The sequence below is a fragment of the Nyctereutes procyonoides genome, unplaced genomic scaffold (genome assembly GCF_905146905.1).
Source record: "Nyctereutes procyonoides isolate TBG_1078 unplaced genomic scaffold, NYPRO_anot_genome, whole genome shotgun sequence".
NCBI classification, from domain to species: domain Eukaryota; kingdom Metazoa; phylum Chordata; class Mammalia; order Carnivora; family Canidae; genus Nyctereutes; species Nyctereutes procyonoides.
The window spans coordinates 41,238,089-41,259,540 of record NW_026575043.1 but is presented as its reverse complement, the minus strand read 5'-3'; the positions used below and the strand labels follow the sequence as shown (position 1 = coordinate 41,259,540).

The following is a 21,452-nucleotide window of genomic DNA, read 5'->3' as shown; positions in this document are numbered from 1 at the left end:
CCCTTTTTGCTCTGGGTCTATTGTCCTGGTTTTTCTGGAAAGTACCAAGTTCTTTTCATATTGTTGTGCCTTTGCATAGAATGCCCTTCTCACTTGTCTGCTGATACAGATGTTCTCATTTTCTGTCTAGGCTCTGCTCAGGTGTTCCCCCCTCTTTGTGCCCAATACTACTACATAGCTACCAAGTGATGGGGCTGAGATTCAAACCCAGGTCATCTGTCTTCTAGGTTGGCTCTCTTTCTGTTAAGCTATGCTACCCACATAAGAAGCTCCAAGTAGAAGAAGGAGAGAAACAAATCTGGAGAAAACTTTGGTATTTGGTAAACTGGCAAAATAAAGTAGAAATAAGAGATCTTACAAAGAACTTCCTAACTCAACCATTTGTCGATGGCATTTGGTGTAAGATACCATTTCAAAACCATTTTGTGAATCTGCCAGTGGGCTTGAATTTTGGCTGGTGGATGATGTGACTGATAACGTCTGTTCCGAATTCACTTCTGAAAGTGAATCCTTTCACTTGACATGATTCTACTTGGAATTCCTTGCCTTTGGCTTCAAATAAAGCTTATTTTGCAATCGTTTTTTTCTAGTTACATATTTAACATGCTTTGTGGTCCGAATATTCTTCCCTATATTCAGTCTGGTATTCTCTTAATATTTGATATAACCACATAAATAGCAATTGGTTATCCTCTCTATTCCAAGGCCTTTTCATGTACTTTGGAAAATTAATTATCTAACTTCTTTGAAATCTACTTCCTTTTCTATCCCTTCTCCCCCCTGCAGTTCAGTTTTAGAATAGCCAATATTTAAAGCTTTGGAATTTACAGATAGATACTTAAGAGGGAAGGTCCCAGATTTCCAGGGTGCTTATAATCTGGTTAGAGAAATAGGATACACATGAAAAGACAATGCGAAGAAGTCTATGTATCTATCTAGCGTTGATCTATATCAAATGAGGGTGTGTTCCTGTTAGAGAGAAAGAGGAAAGACCATGCAGTGTGGTGAATGGGGAACACATGCCTCCAGGATTTGAAGGCAGGTTTGTGCCCACAGATGAAGGACAAGAGTGTTCCTGTCAGTGGATCAGTGGATGTGGCCTGAGCAAAGACAGCTGGTGGGAATCCTGTGGTTTGAGGAGGGAGAGGAGAGAGATGTGTTTGAATTTGTAGGTTCAGGGGATCCCTGGGTGGCGCAGTGGTTTGGCGCCTGCCTTTGGCCCTGGGCGCGATCCTGGAGACTAGGGATCGAATCCCACGTCGGGCTCTCTGCATGGAGCCTGCTTCTCCCTCTGTCTGTGTCTCTGCCTCTCTGTCTCTCTCTCTGTGACTATCATGAATAAATAAATAAAATTAAAAAAAAAAAGAATTTGTAGGTTCAGGACAGATACTAGAGGCCCCTGAAGGTCAAATTAAGGAGTTTGTATTCAAATGCAGTGGGGAGCTTTGAGGGTTTTATTAGGAGAGTGATTTAAAGTGGCCTCCATGCAGAATGATTTGAAATGTTTGGGGTAGGGGTGGAAAAGTTTGGAAACAAGGAGCCCAATTAGAAGACAGCTACTCTGGGCTAGGTGTCACGCTGAAACTTGAACTAGCTGGGACCTGGGACAAAATGAGACTGAATCCTATGGCCTGGGCACGAGAAGAAGCAGGGGGCCTACTAGACCCAAGATTCAGGAGGTACCAAGGTTTAGAGCTAGTCCTCAGGCTGCAAGGCCAGCCAAGCAGGGGGCAGTTTTTGGGTCAGGCCTGGCCAGCTTTGGGCTCAGGAGGCTAGCACGCTTTGCTGTGTCTGGTCTGGTGTGTAGTCAGGGTGTTACTTGTATAAAGCCATTGAGAGCCCTCACTGATGTTTGAACAACCCCTGGCTTCTAGGCAAAATTCCTCTGTGTGATCTTGGGCATATCTTTTCTTTCCCCACTCCAGGCCTCAGTTCTTAGTCTGAAAAATGAGAGGAAAGAACTTGATTTCAAAGGCCCTCTGCTTTAACATCCTATTTTAGGTGATCTGGGCAGAAGAAACTCATTGCACAGCTCCTCCTTTCATATTTCCTTCTGAGGTAGGAAACCATCTCAGGATTTGAGCATGTAGGTGTGAGAAAAATCTGCTGGAGGACAGGAAGGATATTGCTTAGGAAACAAGAGCTGGCATTCCAATAAAAGGGGTAAGTTGGTATGGGAGTCCTACCACTGCCACCTGCTGCCTGAGTGATCTTGGACTTACTTTTGTAAGCTTCAGTTGCCACATCTATAAAATGAGGAGAATAATAGTATTTTTCATATAGGATTGTTTTAAGGTGTGAATGAAGTGGACCTTTATGAGCACTTAGCCCAGGGCCTGACCATAGTAAGCACTTGGTAAGTATTTAGCTTCTCGTGTTATCATGAGTTGGGAGTGTGGGAGTAAAGCAGAAAGGTTTCATGCCAGAGGCACTATAAATTTTCTCCTTTAATCATCTTCATTTTCTTTGAGTCTTCTTTGGGTTATCCATGCCTTTGTAATTGTAGGGTCTCTGGACTCTATAATTAGTCTAAATATAATGAGCTGTATCGTACACCAAATTTCTGTTTAAGGATCTTCTTTGTATTTGATCTCTATTTATCTAGATGTCCACTGTGATAGGAGGATTCTCTTCTGATTTTTGCCATTGTTATTCACTATGCTTTTGTCCCCTGTGTGTCATTTTTCTCCTTTTTTTTTTGTTTTTAATGACTTCTCCAATTATTCATGCTAGTTTTGCATTCTTGTCCAAGAACATTTTTGGTACTTGTTTATTTTTAATTTTAGAAGTTAAAGGCATTTGAGGTCTAAAAAACCTAGAATTGAGTTTTCTCAGAGCTGCTAAACTTTTTAGCCAGCTGGTGATGAGGCTTCTCTGGTTTGTTACAGGATGATGTGGTCCATCTTCCTGTCTGTGCTTTGTCTAATTTAGATTCTAAATCCACATGTTTTAGTACATTTTTAGCATGTAAAAATTTATTATCAAACTAGTGCTGACCTCAGGGGGGAAAAAAGATCTTGAATCAAATCTTCAGTCACAAGTGTGAAGGGAAAAAAAAAAAAGTGTGAAGGAAGATTCAAGGTGCTTATATCCCATTTTAGAAATCATGCCAGCCACCACTAGGTGGGGTCAGAGCATCATTTCTAAAGTCACTCGTCCTTTTCCTCTTCCAGGTCTCACTACCATTGGACTTTTGGCTTTGCCAAATTTGAACTGAGCTTTGGAAAATTCACAAAAGTTCTCTGTTAGTGAGTTACGTTTCTTACGATTTCCCCATCCACCTTGCCAGTTTTAATCTCCTAGTTTTAGTTGTTTTGATAATTTGACTTTCAGAAAAACTTAAAACTGAAGCCCAGAGTTGTTACTAAACTTATCTGAACTGATCTAGAGTTTTAAATTCAGCAACAGTGTCTTTATCTAGTGTATTGACTGGGGATTGACTGGAGATTAAGTAGTCTCATAAATATGATTTTTTTAAAAAGGTTTTATTTATTCATTCACGAGAGATACACAGAGAGAGGCAGAGACACAGGCAGAGGGAGAAGCAGGCTCCATGCAGGGAGCCCGACTCGATCCCGGGTCTCCAGGATCACACCCTGGGCGGAAGGCAGCACTAAACCGCTGAGCCACTCGGGCTACCGGTAGTCTCATAAATATGTTAAAGAAAACTACAACCCACAGTAGTTCTCATCCATCTGCAGACACTTTTACCAACCCTGTGCACTCATACCTACTCCTTCCAGTGTTGTTAAGCCAGTGTCATCACTGCTGATGACTATGAAACTGAGTTTAAAAGGTCAAGCTAGAAACAGAACCCAAATGTTTAAGATTTCTTTCCAGGCTAGAGTTGGGGTTCTTCATGAGATAGTTCCCATGAATGGATTATGCTCTAGTTCTGTTTTGCTAGGAACTTTTTTTGAAAGAATGTGCTTTTAAACAAACTAATTTTTTTTTAAAAAAAGATTTTATTTATTCATTCATGAGGGACACACAGAGAGAGGCAGAGATATAGGCAGAGGGAGAAGCAGGCTCCGTGCAGGGAGCCCTGTGCAGGACTCAATCCCAGACCCCGGGATTATGACGTCAGCCAAAGGCAGATGCTCAACTACTGAGCCACCCAGGCATCCCTAAATACAAACTAATTTTTGTGATGTCCAAGGCAGGAGGAGTTAATCAATTGGATGATACTTAGTCATGGGTTGTACTTTGGTCTGCTAGTTTTACCTCATATTTAGACATTTAAAATTTAGCTCTGTGTCTACCTGCACTGAATTTGATTGTTTCCTATTTGTAGCTCTCTATGGAATTATTATTCTCAGTATTTCAACATTTGTGATTATTGATAATTGCTGAATATCAACAGCATGCCAGGTACTAAAAAAAGTTGTTTTTCAGCAGCATTATAATAACCGTTTTTGTTACATTAGAGAGTTTATCATTAATACAGTCAGCTCCTGATTATTAGGAGTAAGGAACACAGCAGCAATAGCAGGGCCTGAGTAAGGAGAAAGCATGTAGAAAGCACACATAAATTAAATATTAGGTGTCATTTACATGCCTGAAAATGATTTTCAGATATAGAGTGGAATGTTAAAGGACTAAAAGAAAATTATTATAACAGTGGAAAAAGTGCTACAAGATTTATACAAAACCATCTCAAGCTCATAGACACAGAGGGTGTTAATCCTCAAAGACCACTTGATGATTGTGGAAGCTGAGACCCAAAGAGGTTAAGTGACTTTCTCAACACAGCAGGTTTGGGTGTTTTATAGCTATTTGACAAGGCTATGATTGCTCTCATGTTGTGAGCTAAATTCCAAAGATAGAGATTGTTTCCTTTGCTTTTGGGGGAGTGTATTGCTTTTATAGCACCATAACTGTATTGTCTCTTTTTGCTCTGTCATCTGTCAGCTGACTTTGAAATGCCTCATTTTTTTCATAGCATCATAAAATTGGGGCCTTGCACAGGGCATAAGAGATTGACAGAGGAAGAAATCAAGGCCCAGTGGAGTTACCAAGGCTCACTCAAGTTTATATATAGGCTTGTGTGTGTGGTAGAGGGAGGGAGTTTAGGATCCAGATCCCCTCTCTGGGTTCACTGCTGCTCCCATAACCTCTTTACACTGAGCTGGAAACACGCCAGAAGCTATAAAAATAAGGACTTCTTTCCTCACCCAGAAAACTATAATCCATTTAGTTTTGAAAGACTTAGAGTTTAAAACCTCCATTTTGTGGCTTCCTAAGGTGCTGTGATTTGTTTCTTACTAGTTTCTTTGGTTCTGTGGAAATTTTTCTTGGTTGGTTCTCTGAGATTTGGATTTCCTTGCCAGGGAATTTTTAGAGAGAAGAAATTAATATGTGTCACCAAAGGGGGAAAATATATACCTTAAGGCCCAATTATGCAATTAGAATTTTAATACAGAGTGTCATAAATTCTAGCTTCATTGCAATCATTACTTAGAAGACTGTTCTACTCAGAAGCCTCATCTGTTCATCATTATCATTACCATCAACATTATCAGCCAACCACAAGCACTTATGGAGTGGCCACAGGTTATGCAGCACCTGCTCGTATTCTGGGAGACTTAGTGTGGTGTGTCTGTGTGGTATTTATGTAGTAATCCTTGCCTTCAAGGAGTTTGTGATCTGCAAGATTGGAGGAAGGACAGGAATCTTGGGTAAAGACAAATACCTCACTTGCCTGTGTATGTAAAATACACAGTGACTCACTTACCTGGTTTTGTATGGGGGAAGAGGACAGTGGTGAAGTATAAGAACGGACCTTACAAAGTTCTGGTTCTGGATAAATGGAAATCAGTTTGCTGACTTGGGAGGGCACAGCCTGGGTTGCAACAAACAGGGTAATTGGTTGGAGGGAGGAAGTAATTGGTGGAGGGCCTCGGAAGCCATTAATTTAAATAGATTTCACATACTAACAGATGATTGGAGGACTGGGAGAGGAGATTTACTGGCTGTGGTTGATTAAGGCAGAAACTGACAGGCAAGAGATTGGAGGTAGGTTTTTTTTTTTTGCAAAGAGGGTTTTTGCCTAGATTTAGATGAGGGATGTAGAGAAATCTACATGGTGATTGGTAGAACAGATAAATTAATCTCTTTTTTATGAGGATCCCCTTTTCCCTCATGTTGGGAAATAATGGCTGATAAGGTTTGGAGTGTCCTTTAATTGTGACAGCACACGCTCAATAGTTTTGCAATTTCAGCTTATGAGACACAAGAACCTGCTTCTGTGGTATGGTGATACCGCACCCTGAGTTGGGTCATGTCGGTTTTACCCCTCCGTTACTCTACGTTTTTTATCCTCTTTGATTAACAAGAATAGATTTTAATGGAGCTCATTATTCACTTATTGCACAGCAAAATCATTTTTATAACTTTTTCCATTGTGTTTATCTTGTAAGTGGAAGTATTTGGCATCTGTTTTTTTTTTAACTTTTTTTTTTTAATTTTTATTTATTTATGATAGTCACACAGAGAGAGAGAGAGAGAGGCAGAGACACAGGCAGAGGGAGAAGCAGGCTCCATGCACCGGGAGCCCGATGTGGGATTCGATCCTGGGTCTCCAGGATCGCGCCGTGGGCCAAAGGCAGGCGCCAAACCGCTGCGCCACCCAGGGATCCCTGTTTTTTTTTGTTTTTTTTTTTTATAACAACAGACAAAAGTTGTATTTAGGCTAGCATCTTAAATTTTCTAGACTTTTATAAACTAGTTCTTGTAGGCAAACACGTGGTGCATGTTCTGAGCCCAGGGAGGCACAATTCCTTCATTGCTCTCTCTGTAAGGGGGCTAATCTTTTGACAGTAATTTTTATGGCAAATGCTAGGGCAGCTTGTGAGCTAAACCCTAATAAGTGAATGCTGAGTTTGTCAGTTCTCTTTCATCTTCCGTGCAGCTAATCAAATAGCACCCCCTGTGTGGCTGAAAATCTAGTCCACCTGACCTCTGTGAAATGGAATGTAGTTTCTTAGGTAGCTTTTTCCTGATTTGAGTCTTCTCTTTAAAAATCTAAGTTTCTCTGTGGTTTAATTCTTGGGCATTTCACATATGGCAGCCAAATTTGATTCTCTTGCTTTAAGAAAGTTGTCGTTTAATCGTGTCATTCTGGCTATGGCCTTTTCCTATCATGTGGCTGGTTTCCTACTGACCCTGCCTGGTTGTATCAGTAAGGAGGAGGGATTTGATTGTTGATGGATGCATGGCCCAAAGAAAGCAGTGGGAGAAATGCTATGTAAAGATTTGAAAGTAAAAAATAAATGGTAGTTTTAGGGTTGTGAGTCTAAACCTGGCCAACTGTAAGATCACTGTTGTGGATGTTATTCATAACGTTTCCCTGGTTAATAGACCCCAATTGGTGCTGTAGTTTATTGGTGTCTGTTGCTTCCTACCCAGAAGAGTGCTGTGTTACTCCTGTGGAGGGTGAGTGCTTAGCACTATTTACTTAAAACATTCTAGGTTGATAAATTACCAGCACTTCACTTTGGGTAAAGCTCATAAATCCAGCCCCTACAAAAAATAACAAGCTGACAGCACTTAGTCTAGTCCTGTTTATAAAGTTCATACGCATCTATCTTTGATACAGGCACAAGTATATATCTATGAAATAGCACTGCAGCCTGTAAAAGTAATGGGAGAGCAGAGTCACAAAGCGAGAAGCATTGTACTTCCAGGCTCACTACTCTTCACTCCCTGCCGCTTGAAGGGCACCTCGAGGACGAGGCCTGCAGCGCAGGGGCTTAGATACCGTGGAGTCCAGATTTGTGTTCCTTCCTGCTTTTCTCCTCCCTGCAGATCACCTTTCTCACTCCCGCTACCTCTCTTTTCTTGTCTGCGAAATGATCATCTGCCTATTAGCATCCCTCCTCCTCAGTAGGCTGAGATGAGGTGCTGTGGAGCTGTGGTGATGTGTGTGGAGCAGTTTGAACACTTTGGCCAGGTGGAGAGACATGGGCCTCAGTGAACACTTAGGCAGAACCAGGAGCTCTTCTATTTTGGCAGTCTGTTCAGGAAAAATGACAAACCCTAATAAGAAGGCTTTTAAGTAGTGTAAGTGCAAAGCCCGAAAGACTTATGTGTTAACAGGTATCAGAAAAGGAAATACTTTAATAAAAAAATAAACAGGAGACTCATCCCCCTGGCCGTGGCTCCTTAGTGATCTGGCAGGTATTGTTACGGGATGCCTGACCATTCAGAACCTGGGACCACATGGTTCCCAGTCAACTTCTGGAGAGTCCGAAGTGTCGCATGCATCAGGCTGGAGCGGCGCATTCAGTACCGCATTGAACATTCAGTACTGCAGATAGGGTAATTATGCTGCTTCTCAGATACTAGAAAAGTGCAAAGAAACATTCCTTCAGTTTGCAACAGCTTGGACCCAAGCGGCAGACATGCTGTTCCCTCTGGCTGGCATGACCTCGTTTCTTTAGCCCCTTCACCAGAGTACCAACTACTGGCTGGCTCCCAAGACCCAGCCCAAACAGTGTCTCCTCCGTGAAGCCCCTTACCCCAGCTCCTAGCCTGAGCTGTCTTCTTGCAGCACTCTGTTCTGTTAGCATTTACCAGGTCTTGTTTTCATTATCCATTTACCTACCCGTCTTCCCTGTCAGACATGAATGGGGACAGTGTCTTGTCCTGAATTCATTTATCTCTTGTGCTGAGCACAATGACCAGGACGTAGTGGGTGCTCGATAAATGTTTGTCAAATGAGTGATAGCATGGTTAGCTTGATGAGAATTGATGGTGCCCTTTCTGATCTGTCATCCATCATCCATGGAGTGAAACAAGACCGGGAGGCTTTACATGACACCACTTGAGAATGTAAGGAGAGGAGGTGGAGTTAGAATGAATAATAGCCATCCTTTATTGAGTATTTACTGGGCACTATATTTACTAAAGTCTCTAGGCTTTTAAAATATATTAATTAATTTATCCTTAGATCAATCTGCCAAGACAGGGTCTGTTTATCATCCCCATTTCAAAGCACAAGGAAGTTCAGTAACTTGCCCAAGGTCACACAGTGACAGCGCTGAGATTCATACTGATGTTAGGTAACTATTGCCTGTCTCTGCCTCTTAGACTGGTTCCTAGAAAGAATTAAGCCCTAATGTACAGAGGCATCCATCTTAGGTAATGATTTAACTTCTCTCCTGTATATCTAGAAGAGATATGGTTATGTTTCATCCTTGGGAAGAAAGGAGAAAACAGCTGCCCAGATAACTTTTTGGTGGCTAACCACTTTCTGCGGTTAAAGTGAGAGAGGTGGAGTTTGTTAACCAAGAACTGGTTTTAGGTGGTAGTTTTGGTCCTTCTCCTGGAAGCACAGCAGTATTCTCTAATCAAACTGAACCACAGCGCTTTCATTTTCTACAAGGACCATCTAAGTTTTTTTTTTTTTAAGTTTATTTATTTAAGTAGTCTCTACACCCAACATAGGGCTCAGACTCATGACCTCGAGATCAAGAGTCTCATGCCCCACCGACTGAGCCAGTCAGGCACCTCTATCTAAGCTTTTTTTGCCTCTAGACCTTTACATATGCAGTTCCCTGTGCATGGAACACACTACCCTGCTTGCTCCTTCGCCAAGCCCAGTCGTCACTTGGCTCCTCTCTCCCACGATAAGAGTTGATTGAAATACCATTTCCCACCCCTCTGGGATACAGTCCTTTCTTGGGGGTCTCTACAGCCTCTGAGGGTCCCTGTGTAGCACTCAAAAGTGTTATAGCACTGAAAACTACACCTGGAGTTTATGGTTTTGTGTGTAGGGTGAGGAAGGTGATTATCTGTTTTTTTTTTTTTAAGATTTTATTTATTTATTCATGAGAGACATAGGCAGAGGGAGAAGCAGGCCCCACGCAGGGAGCCCAACATGGGACTCCTTCCTGGGTCTCCAGGGTCACACCCTGGGCCAAAGGTGGCGCTAAACCGCTGAACCACCCGGGCTACCCTGATTATCTGTTTCTGACTGGTTCATGCCCTAGTCCTATTCTGTAAGAGCAGAGACCGTCTCTTTTGTTCTCTATTTATCTCCTGCACCTTGGGTGGTGGTTAGACACAATGTGTGTTCACCAAGTATTTATTGAAGGAGTGGATGCATGGGGGCTTATTTATTTATTTGAGAGAGAGTTTGCCAGCTGGGAGGGGGGGAGGGGAGTGAAAGAGAAAATCCTAAACAGGTGCATGCCCAGCATGGAGCCCGATGTAGGGCTCGATTTCACGACCCTGAGATCAAGACCTGAGCTGAAATCAAGAGTTGGACGTCTGGGATCCCTGGGTGGCGCAGCGGTTTAGCGCCTGCCTTTGGCCCAGGGCGTGATCCTGGAGACCCGGGATCGAATCCCACGTCGGGCTCCCGGTGCATGGAGCCTGCTTCTCCCTCTGCCTGTGTCTCTGCCTCTCTCTCTCTCTCTCTCTCTGTGTGACTATCATAAATAAATAAAAATTAAAAAAAAAAGAGTTGGATGTCTGACTGAGCCACCCAGGTGGCCCTAATGAGGGCTAATTTTGCTTAAGTTTTTGAGCCCTGGGTTTTTGGAGCAGGCAGATCTTCTGTTGGATGGCCACTCTTTGTTGTGTCTTGTATGTACCAAGGCAGCCGGGCAGTGAGGGCAACAGAGAGATGACCGATGCCATTCTTGCTCTGAGGCACCTACAATCCTGGGAGACATTCAGACATTCATATCATGTCACAGCATCAGCATAATGCAGTGAATCACTGATAGAACCGTAAAGACAGGCATGGTCACAGTCTAGTAAGTCAGCTGATACCAAAGAAGCCCATTCACAGCCCAAGACCTCCCTTCAGAGTGTTACGGGAACCACCTGGAACAATTGTGACCAGTGGTTTATAAAGAAGTAGAAAATCAAATTAGGAGGGCTAAGCAAACCTCATACGCTTGGGGAAGGGCGTGTTGAAAAGTAGAACCTCATGTAGGTACATAATATGTTAGAGGTTAGATTTAACCCCAAAGAAAAACTTCTTAATTACTTAACAATAAAGTGGGTTTTTTTTTTTTAGATTTTATTTATTCATGAGAGAGAGAGAGAGAGAGAGAGAGAGAGAGAGGCAGAGACATAGGCAGAGAGAAGCAGACTCCATGGAGGGAGCCTGATGTGGGACTCGATCCTGGGACTCCAGGATCATGCCCTGGGCCGAAGGCAGGCACTAAACCACTGAGCCACCCAGGCGTCCCTAGAGCTTTTTTTTTTTTTTTTAAGATTTTATTTATTCATGAAAGACACACAGAGAGAGGCAGAGACATAGGCAGAAGCAGTCTCCATGAAGGGAGCCTGACGTGGGACTCAATCCCAGGACCCTGGGATTACGACCTGAACCAAAGGCAGACGTTCAACCACTGGGCCACCCAGGGGCCCCCGAGCATTTTCTTTTATAAATAGAGCTAATAAGACTTTAAATCAAATGTATTTAGGACATCTCTGCTTGTCCTCTGGCACCTAAACTTATCCTAACACTTAGTTATTCCTCTATTCCCTCTGAAATATGCCTCTCCTTCAGTATGCTATTTCTCCTCTAGTAGAACCACCTGGTGCTCAAGCCAGAAATGCAGGTGTCACTCTTCATTCTTGTTCCTGCAGTCCCTAACAGCATTCAGGAGTCAGCTCTGCGACTGCCTCTTTCCCACTTCTCAGGCTGTCTTGTCTCTTTCCCACTGCCTTCATCAAGGTGGGAGTTGGCCTCCTTTCTGCCTTTCTTGATTCTAGGCTCCTTTCCTCCAACCCATTCTCTGCCTCGTTGATGGAAGCACATTCCAGAATGCTGATCCAATCCCCTAGTTTCTCTTCGCAAGAGTCTTTTTAGACTCCGTGGCAAGCCACCTGGCCCCACATGGCGCCACATTCCCACCATGCCCCCTCTTGAGCTCAGGCTCTGTCTCAGCTCTATGAGATGACTTGCATTTCACTGTAGATATCATGATTTTCTTTTTTAAAATTCTGTCTCTCCATCCTTCATTTAACTCTCATTTGTTCTCTAAAGCCTTTTCTGACTTAAGTCTTTGCTTGTGTCTTCCACAGGTCCCATGAGTCCACCATTTTGCATTCTCTGTCTGGTGTTGCTGGGCACATAAGATGTGCTCTGTAGTGCTTATTGAAAGAGTGAGAGGTAGGAGAGACTTTAATTCACATTGAGCTGTAAAGAAGCAATATCTGGCTCCTGTAAGAATGGGTTTGGTTTCAGGGCAGGAGAAGAGTATTGAGATACCAGTTTCTTCCAGGAAAAGGTGTTTGGGGAGTGCTGGTGGAGAGCAAGACAAATGAAGCCCTCAGAGCAGGAAAAGAGGCCATTGAGGAACTGAGGGAGTTGCCTACCTTAGATCACCAGGAAAAGACCAATGCCTGATTCAGAAGGCTGCCAAAGAATCTGTGGCTCAGTTTCTTTATTTTTACTTAAAGGGAAGAGTCTACAGTAGGTAATTACTCTGGCTCACATCTGACCTTAGAGTCAAAATTAAGAATCTAAATAGGGGCATTCTGAATGGGGGTGAGAATTTTTTTCCCTTTCCTCACTTTATTGCAAGCTTCCTGGGAACAAAGACATTGTCTATTCGCTTTCAGGGATTGTTTTGCATTTTAAAAACAAGTAGAAAGGAATACTGTAAAACTGCATTAATATGATACTGTGCTTGAGAATTTAAACCCCCCAAAGTCAAGAAATTGACTCATCATCGTCTTCGCAGCTTTGGTTGAGATGCACTGCACGTCCAGCTTGCGGACGGTCCCTCCATGGCAGAGCCCAGTCCCGCTGTGGCTGTGGCCATCAGTTCTGACAGCCTGGGAATCGATGCTGTGATCTTCCAGGCCCCTGGGTGTTCAACTTCTCCAAGTTAATGTCGGTTCTTTAGCGTTACATTATCTTGTAGAAAGGTAGTCATTTATAATTTATATACTATGTACTGGCTTAAAATAGAGACAAGAGGGTAATCAGCATCCCAAAGCTTCTAGTTTTCCAGCATAACATTTCTTCAGTGAAATCTGCCTGTAGGAATTAAAACCTGCCATGAATTAAAAAACCCTTGTGCTATTGTCAGACTGGAGAAATGGGGGTGCCACCAAACATTTAGTAAACTTGCAGAAGGGGAAGGAGATTTTTTTTTTTTAAATAAAACTTGTCATTTTATTTAATCTACTCAAAGTCATTTCTAAAGACCTCAACCTTTGCAGTGTCCCAGGGGCCTCTCCTCACAGAGAGGAGATGAGGGAGGGCTGGAAGGGCATACAGGAGAAATGGCCCTCCCCAGTGAAGGACAAAAGCCAATTCATATCTCGGCCACTTGTCTGCTGCAGTTTTGGTGCCCTTCCATATAGGTTGCTACTTTGCTCTTTGACTGTAAACACAGAGAAGGGATGGGCTTTCCTATTGAGTACCTCGTAGAGAACACACTGTTCATTCATATATATTAAAAATAGAAGCCCTACTTGAAAAATCCTCTGTAAAATTAGGTTTTAGCAAAAGCCAGATATCAGAAGTCTGACTTTTTCTTCCTTCTTGCTTTTATAACATGTCTCTAAACCCTAAATTTTCTTCCTTTCCTTTTCATTATGTACTTTCTGTGTGCCTGGACATTGGGAGAAGATTTTTTTTTAATAAATTAATTTTTATTGGTGTTCAATTTACCAACATACAGAATAACACCCAGTGCTCATCCCGTCAAGTGTCCCCCTCAGTGCCCGTCACCCATTCACCCCCACCCCCCGCCCTCCTCCCCCTCCACCACCCCTAGTTCATTTCCCAGAGTTAGAAGTCTTTATGTTCTGTCTCCCTTTCTGATATTTCCCACACATTTCTTTGGGAGAAGATTTCTAATGAGGGCAGGAGAAGGACAGATGCTTCTGCAGTCGAGTGGTCTTGCCCTTCCAGTATGTCTGGTGACTTTGCATTTGAATCCCCAAATTATTCTTACTGTGACCTCCCTCTCTATGATGTGTCTCGTGTGCTCACAACTGCACCCAGTGTATATTTGAATGTCCACCAGATACCTTGGGTTGGGGGCGATGTTGGGGGCTGGGAGGGGGGGGGCAGCCCAGCTACGGGGCTAGTATGGGAACATCCTGGGTGATTTAACTTGGAAGCCACAAGGTGGCAACATTTACTAAGTGGCTGGGCATTTTCTTCTCTTACTAAGATATCGAATGTACTTTTCCATTTTCTCTGATTGAAAAGCTGAGAAAAAGATTTAGCAATCATTGCTTTAGGTCCTTTTGAAAGTGAAGCTGTAGGATAAGCATGCTGCAGTATATTGGTGTTTGCTCATCCCCTGGGTTTAGATACAGAGTTTGAAATTGCTCTGTGTGACTGTGGGTAAGTCACCTCTCCTTTGGTTTCAGTTATATATCAGGATGGTGGTTGGGCTGACTGGTTGCTAGTGGTTCTTTTTGTGTGTGATTTATGGCTTCAGTTACAACTTCCTCCCCTCTCTTGCTTTTTAAATAAAACTTCCAGTAAAACTTGTCTTTAAAACCAAACCAAACCAAACCAAACAAAACCAGTAGCTGTTTATCAAAGGACAGTGTCATGAGTTTAAAAAAAAAAAATTAATGACAAAGTCTCAAAGAAATTAATATCCCTAGAAGCTAGCCATCTCCCTGGGTTAACCCAAGAGGCTAAACTCTCCTAAATGAGGATGCTTATTTACCAGCTTTCCTAAATTAGCAGCTTTGGGGATATTAAGATCTGTAAGGAACTGTCCAAGGGAGGTATTGTGTATGCTTTGGAGTGATTAAGCCATTAAGCTCTAATTGGTATTTTCCCACTCATGGTTTGTGTAGAAAGCTTTAAAATTATTTAGGAATTCTGTGCTCATCAGCCATCTTAGTGTCATCCCCACATTTTGGAACCTGAGAGTAGGGAGTGCAGAGAAAAGGTTTTTGTTCAAGCAGATTATGACTTTTGCTCACAATACCCTTCCTGTTGGCTTGTTATATTGCAGATGAAGTGGAAGGGGAAGGACCTCTTCGACTTGGTGTGCCGGACTCTGGGGCTTCGGGAAACTTGGTTCTTTGGACTGCAGTACACGATCAAGGACACTGTGGCCTGGCTGAAAATGGACAAGAAGGTTGGGCTGGAACTTGATGAGACCAGTGAGGCTGGTGTGTGCTCTGGTTTTTCCCTGAGCATGTGCCTAGCTTCTTTGCTCATCTTGGGGTACTATGGATACACAGTAGAGAAGGGGGCAAGTCCTGAAGTAAGTCACGTAGAAAACAGGTCCCAAAGATGCCATAGGCTATCTGTTCCTCACATGCTCTCCTACAAGCAGAACCAACCAAGATGAAACTGTTGCCATCTCTGGCTTCTTTATTCCCTATCACCAGGCTAATTGCTTCTGGCTTTATGCTGTTTAATTTATTGAACCACTATTCAGGCTTTATGAATAAAAATTATTATATTATTATCCTTTTTTTTTTAATAGTTTATGTCTTTGAAAGATTTGCTTGGGACTCATGTTCTTTAGGGAATGTTTTTAAGTCTTTTTGAGAAACACTGTGGCCCAACTCAGTTTAGACATTAACATGATCTAAGGAATAAAGAGTGCCCTGGTCCCTGTGGCAAAGAAAGAATGTCTGTTTTTTTTTTTTTTTCTTTATAATTCTCTGAGGCTTCTGAGGCTTAGAAGACAAGTTGAGACTCCCAGCAGTTCTAATGTGGCTTAGAAATGGATATTGCCTAAGGGAACTGCCTTCTGCACAGATTCACATATGCACACAAAGGCACACTTACCTACTTACTTGCCTACCTAACCATGAAGACGTTTGGGAACAGGGCCATTTGTTTTTGTTAGTAACTCCTAAAAGTCCTCTAGATCTCAAAGTAAGTCAATGTCTAATTCTTACCCAAATGGTACCCTCTGCAATTGATTTTATCGTCTGCTGTATGGCATGATAAACAATGAATGCCTCCTGTTTTTTTACAAGTTTGACTCTAAACTCAAGTGTTCAATTCGTGTTTCTATATGTACACAGTAATCTGAATCATGTTGGAATCTCCACTGGTTATAAATTTCATATGGTAATTCCCAATGATATAAGCATGAGAATGCCACCATGCACCAATGTCCATGAGAGTGTCCTAGATCTGGTTTATTTTGGGTCTCCTGGGCATTGCCACTTGGAATTTGGGCAGAAGCATGAAGAATTATCTATCTAAGACAGCAAAACTTTCCGTATCTTTTTGTGAATCTCAGCAAAGTAAATTTTAAATCATACCTGAGTGTTAGCCAAATGGATATTAGATTGGGGGCATCAGGAGCCATGGAACCTTGCTGCTCAAAGGAAATAAATTATGACACATGTTAATGGAGCCTTGTAGCCTGTCACATGGCATGTTTATGTCCTGAAATGAAATTCATTCTGGAGAGCAGATGGTTCAAGCTTTTCAGTGGGTGGATGAAATTGTTGGAAGATTAAAGGCAGCATGGTTTACTGACTGTGCTCAAGTATTTTGTAGGGCATCTCTAGAGGTTCCTTGAAACAAAGGGTTGCCACCATGGACACATATCACTTCTTTTGTTCAGTTAATGTTTAGAGGATTTTACAAAGATAGGGTTCATCATCTCTAAGCTCCATCTTAATATGGAACTAAATGTTGGGGGTTGGCAGCAAGAAAAAAGAATAAAGGAAGATTCCACTAGTTCAGAAAATTAAAAAACCGTCAGCCCACTGTAAAGGATAGTGCCCAAGACCTCTGAGCTATAAATTTCTAGTTTTTAACTATCTCTGTGGCCTTGAGAACATCTGTGCCTTAATAATCTTAGCTCCACTCCCCTTTGGGGATATTGATTAATTTGGTTCAGAAACGCCATGTGAGGTGAATATTACCTCTTGTTATAGATGGCTTTGTGAATGCTTCATACTGTAAGACCATAACCTTTGGGACATGTGATGAATGTAGAGAGAGAAAAACATTTTTATGCTCTATGTGAAAGGTTCTTTGATGGTGGCCGGGGAGAAACAGGTGCCAACATAGCTTGCTCTTCTTTTACTTTTGTAATTGTGCAGGTGCTGGATCATGATGTTTCAAAGGAAGAACCCGTCACCTTTCACTTCCTGGCCAAATTTTATCCTGAGAATGCTGAGGAGGAGCTGGTTCAGGAGATCACGCAACATTTATTCTTCCTGCAGGTACCCTTGTCCGTGCTAGCCCCGTTTGTTCTGCAAGAGCTTGCCCAGGCGTTGCTAGGGCAGCCTGGATGACCCCCTTGGAGTTGGCCACAGATGTCTTCACATTGCGAAAATGGTCTGCCTTTGGGAAGTCAGTCCCTCTGGTTCCATAATGGGAAAAAAACCCAAATCCTTTGGAATAGAACTGTACTCGAGTGATGTGAATTGGTGTCAGACGAGATTGCAAAACTGGTAGTGTAAGGAAGGGGTCTCTGACTTGAAGTCTCCTTGAAGATGGATCCTGTTTTCTTGTCACTGAGTGAAAAGTACCTAATAGGTACAAAGGAAGTCCAAAGAGAGAGTCTTAGAGTAGTTCTTCCAAAAGTTTGAAATCTGGGGTCATTAAGATAGGACTTTAGAACTCCAGCGAGTTGGAGTTTCACTCCACATGGCTAATTCTACACACGTGGAACTTCAGACATTGTGCTTCGTGCTGCCCATTGCCTTGAAGTGTCATATTCCTCTCCCACTTCTTCGTTAGACTATAAGCCCCTTGAAGGCAAGGCTCACCGAGTGCATAGTAGGCATTCCATAAGTAACTGCCCAACCCAGTTGAACAAGTGAGGAGCTCTGTAACTGTGGGTTTAAAGACCACTAGTTGACTGTCACTGGGAGACAGAGAGTAGGAGTTACTGTGAGGATGAAACTCTTGTCAGTTTTGTTTGTGTTCTAACTGCTCAATTAGAGCGCTGCCCCAGTTTCATGGTTAGTTGTAGGGACTGGCGCTGGAGCTGCTTGTGTGCCCAAAGGTGCTCACTGTCAGTAAGAGAGCAGATTGCACAGGAGCATTGGTTATATGATTTCCCAGAAATAGATGTATGTATGTTCTCTCACATAGTCTCGTATAAATAGTCCTCAAATAATTAGTTTGAGTCTCAGATTGTTATGTTCAGTAAATATTAAGTTAAATGTAGTAAAACCCCCAAATAATTTGTTTTACCAAAAAAAAAGTGTGAGTGTGCATATATTTACACACACACACACACACACACACAAACACACAGACACACACTCAGACTCCCCATCCCTAACATTTTCCTTCAGTGGGAAACCTTTTCAGTTTATCTACAGTGTGGATTTTTTTTTTCCCCTTTGAAAAGAAACCAAGGGATTAGAAAGTTGCAGTGCTTTGAATAAAGCCACATAATAGTTTCCTAGGCCCCAGAATGTCCTAGCGTTAACAGAGATGTCTTTCTTGTTAGCGTTTAGAAGCAGTACCCATCCTTCATGTGACTTTGACTTAATTTTCCCTCATACTGAAACGGTAGAGTGTTTTCACTTCTGAGCAAGGAAAATTTACTACTTTTATGAATCTGGTGACCGTTGCCATCTTTGAAAAGAAAGTTGGCTTTCCTGTTATGTTTATTTCAGTGTGCCCCCACTTTGGGAGGCTCTCTTGCCTCTCTGTCTGGAACATCACACGCTTCACCATTCTAAGAAATTAAATGCAATGAGATATGTTAATTCAACATTATGGCTTAAGAATTATATTTCCTGGACCTCACATGTACTTAAGAGTTTAATCGATCAAACTTTATTGCTTCCTTTCTCCTTAGAGCAGGCATTTTGAATGTGATGGTTTTTTTTCCTGCAGTCATAACTCAGTGGCCTTGCTGACTTTTGCCTTGTGTTAAGACTTTAAAGTAGACTCCATTTCCTCTAGTGGTGTGTGTGCTCAGCAGGGGCCGAGGCCACAATCACCACCAGAGCTTGTTCTCACACTTCCGGAATTCACAGCTTCCGTCTGTCACAGTCCAGATATCAGCCGCTATTTTAACCAGAAAAGTGTTTTTCCTCTTCAGCATTTGATCATGAACAGAAAAGATAGGGGTTTCTTTTATGCGTAGTCATCTTACCAATGACTTCTCAGTGACTGAACTCCCAACCTGTCTGCAGCAATAAAAAAATTGTACCCTTTGTAAGAAAATCATTAACAGACTGGTTTGGCAGCCCTCATTAGAACACCCTGCAGCCATCTGCTGTGACCAGCATGCACAGCTCACTTCCTCGCACACAGTGTCATGTCTCCCTTGTTGCCCCTTTTAGGTAAAGAAGCAGATTTTAGATGAAAAGATCTACTGCCCTCCCGAGGCTTCTGTGCTCCTGGCTTCTTACGCCGTCCAGGCTAAGGTAGGCTCAAAGAAGGAAAGTGCCTTCCTCCTTGGCATTAATGTGTGTCACAGGAGCACTCCAGTCTTTTGTTTCTTTGGGTTTTCTAGGCTTCAGAGAGACTTTCCCCAGGAAGGAGACGTTTAAGACTTGTGGGCTGCAGAAACTATTATCACTGTCCCAGATTCTGTATAATCTTGTGAGGATTATGATGAATTGTCTGTGTAATCTCATTATGCACATGTGGTTAATTACAGTCGCCGGACTTTTTATTAACCAGGGAAAATGAATTTATGGTCTCCAGTTTTGGCCAAACTATAGCCTTTAGGTCAGAAAGGCCCAGGTCTTTATCCCAAATTTATCTTCTGAGGACCGGCAGCCCTGTGTGTGGGAACCACACTACTGCCTAGAGAATGCCCTCCTTCATCCACCCCTGATGAGCATGGTAGCTGTGCTCATGGCTGGGGATGACAGGCCTTTTGGCTACCTTGAGCCCATTTGAGCTTTTAGTGAGTCTTTCATAGAGAAATCACTGTGGATTGGGAATGGCGGTGAAGGAGACCACTGCTCTTGCGTTTTGTCCTGTCTTCATAAGGCCAACTACAGGGTCAGTCAGGGGTGCTTCATGTCTCTCAGATACCCCCTGTACTTGGTCCTACTGCTTCCTACCTCCCACTGCAGCATAAGAAAAGGTCCCCAGAATTGGGGCACCTTCATTACTTTTGTGATTTTGCATAATATGTTCCGTTTTTATTTTCCTTTTTCGTTAGAGGTGTTCATAAAGTCATTTCCCTGTGGTGTTATAAAAATTAGTAAGACACTCTGAACTTCTTAGCCCACTTTTTTTGGGTAGCTTAATACAATTTCAGATCAAAGCCAGGAAATGACTGGCCTGTCATTTAGGGGGGAGGGGGGGAGTCTGTTCATGCTGGTTAGACTGGTTAGTCTGTTCATGCTGGTCAGAAGCACCGGAATCAATTCAGCCATTTGATGACTCGTCTAATATTTGCTGAGTATTCACCAGGCCTGAGGAGGGATTGTTAACTCTGTCACAGATACAGACACTAAAACGAGTATCTGCTCTTAGCAATTTGCCCAAGGTCATTTGGACAATCTTGGGTAAAGCTATGGGCAGAATTCATGGCTTTGGGATTGTTTTGTGCCTCCCCTATTCCACTGCCCAGAAAAATGAGTAATTGAAAAAACAGAAAATGGGCCTTGATTCAACTTAAACATATGCTTCCTTTTATGCTTTGATTAAGAATATTAATAACAGGAAAAATGTGTCCTTTCAATCAGTATTGCCCTGACAGTGATGAAGCAGTCATTGTCACTCTCATCAAATCTGAGCACTTCCTGGCCCAGAACCTAGTTCCTTTTTAGCATGCTTTCTCCCCAGCTGAGAGGAGACCCAAGCTCTCAAGGACACTACCTCTCTTTGAAGGGCTTTAATCTCAAAGGCTACATTTCCTTTGCATGGATTTTGGACCACAAATTCAAAGGCCACCTGTGGAAAAAAATAACTTTTCAGGGAACCAGCAGATGTTTGCTTAAACAGATTTCACTGTAGGAAAGCCCTACTAATTTGGATCCTACTAATTTAGAGATGAAAGTGATTCACAGCATATGTGGTTCATATGGAGGAGGATGTTCTAACTGTTTTTTCCAGTGTAAATTTTCAGGATCTTACAAATAAAGGTAATCTATGGCTTCGAGTTTGCATTTGAGAAACTAAAGATTATTATAATGTGCTTCCGGTTGCTAGGACTGTTGGTTAACATTAAAAAGGTATCTCTGATTACAATATTAAAAAGATCTTACATGCCTGTAATGTTTTACAGTTTTACAAAGTGTTGTCACACATGAATATTTCGTGTGATACTCAGTCTAGTCTTTTCCATGAGCCACAGCTTGAGAGCATTATGCCCGTTTTGCAGATGAGTAATTTAAGGTTTAGAAAGAATTAGTAATTTGTTTAAAGTCGTAATACTTTATATTAATTATTTTTTTAATGGGATTTATACCCACTTCTTGATGGATGGGATTGAAGCAGAATGGAACTAGAGAGTAGAGCTGGATGAGAACCCTAGTGTAGGGGTGGCCTGACTCTTGCCCTTCCTGTGTAGCGTGTGAGGGAGGTCTCTGGATAGCACGCACTG

General features: G+C 42.4%; 1 protein-coding gene across 5 annotated transcripts in view; it reads left to right on the top strand.

Moving 5' to 3' along the window:
• Window positions 1-21,452, top strand: part of NF2 (NF2, moesin-ezrin-radixin like (MERLIN) tumor suppressor) — a 79,744-nt gene that overhangs the window by 13,234 nt on the left and 45,058 nt on the right. For 4 of the 5 annotated variants that reach the window (XM_055321951.1, XM_055321952.1, XM_055321955.1 and 1 more), the window contains exons 2-4: window positions 14,958-15,083; window positions 17,023-17,145; window positions 19,231-19,314. In XM_055321951.1, the coding sequence (XP_055177926.1) occupies window positions 14,958-15,083; window positions 17,023-17,145; window positions 19,231-19,314 (333 nt within the window). Of the gene's footprint in view, window positions 1-14,957; window positions 15,118-17,022; window positions 17,146-19,230; window positions 19,315-21,452 lie in introns of those variants that run through there. The other variant, XM_055321953.1, reaches the window with a different exon arrangement.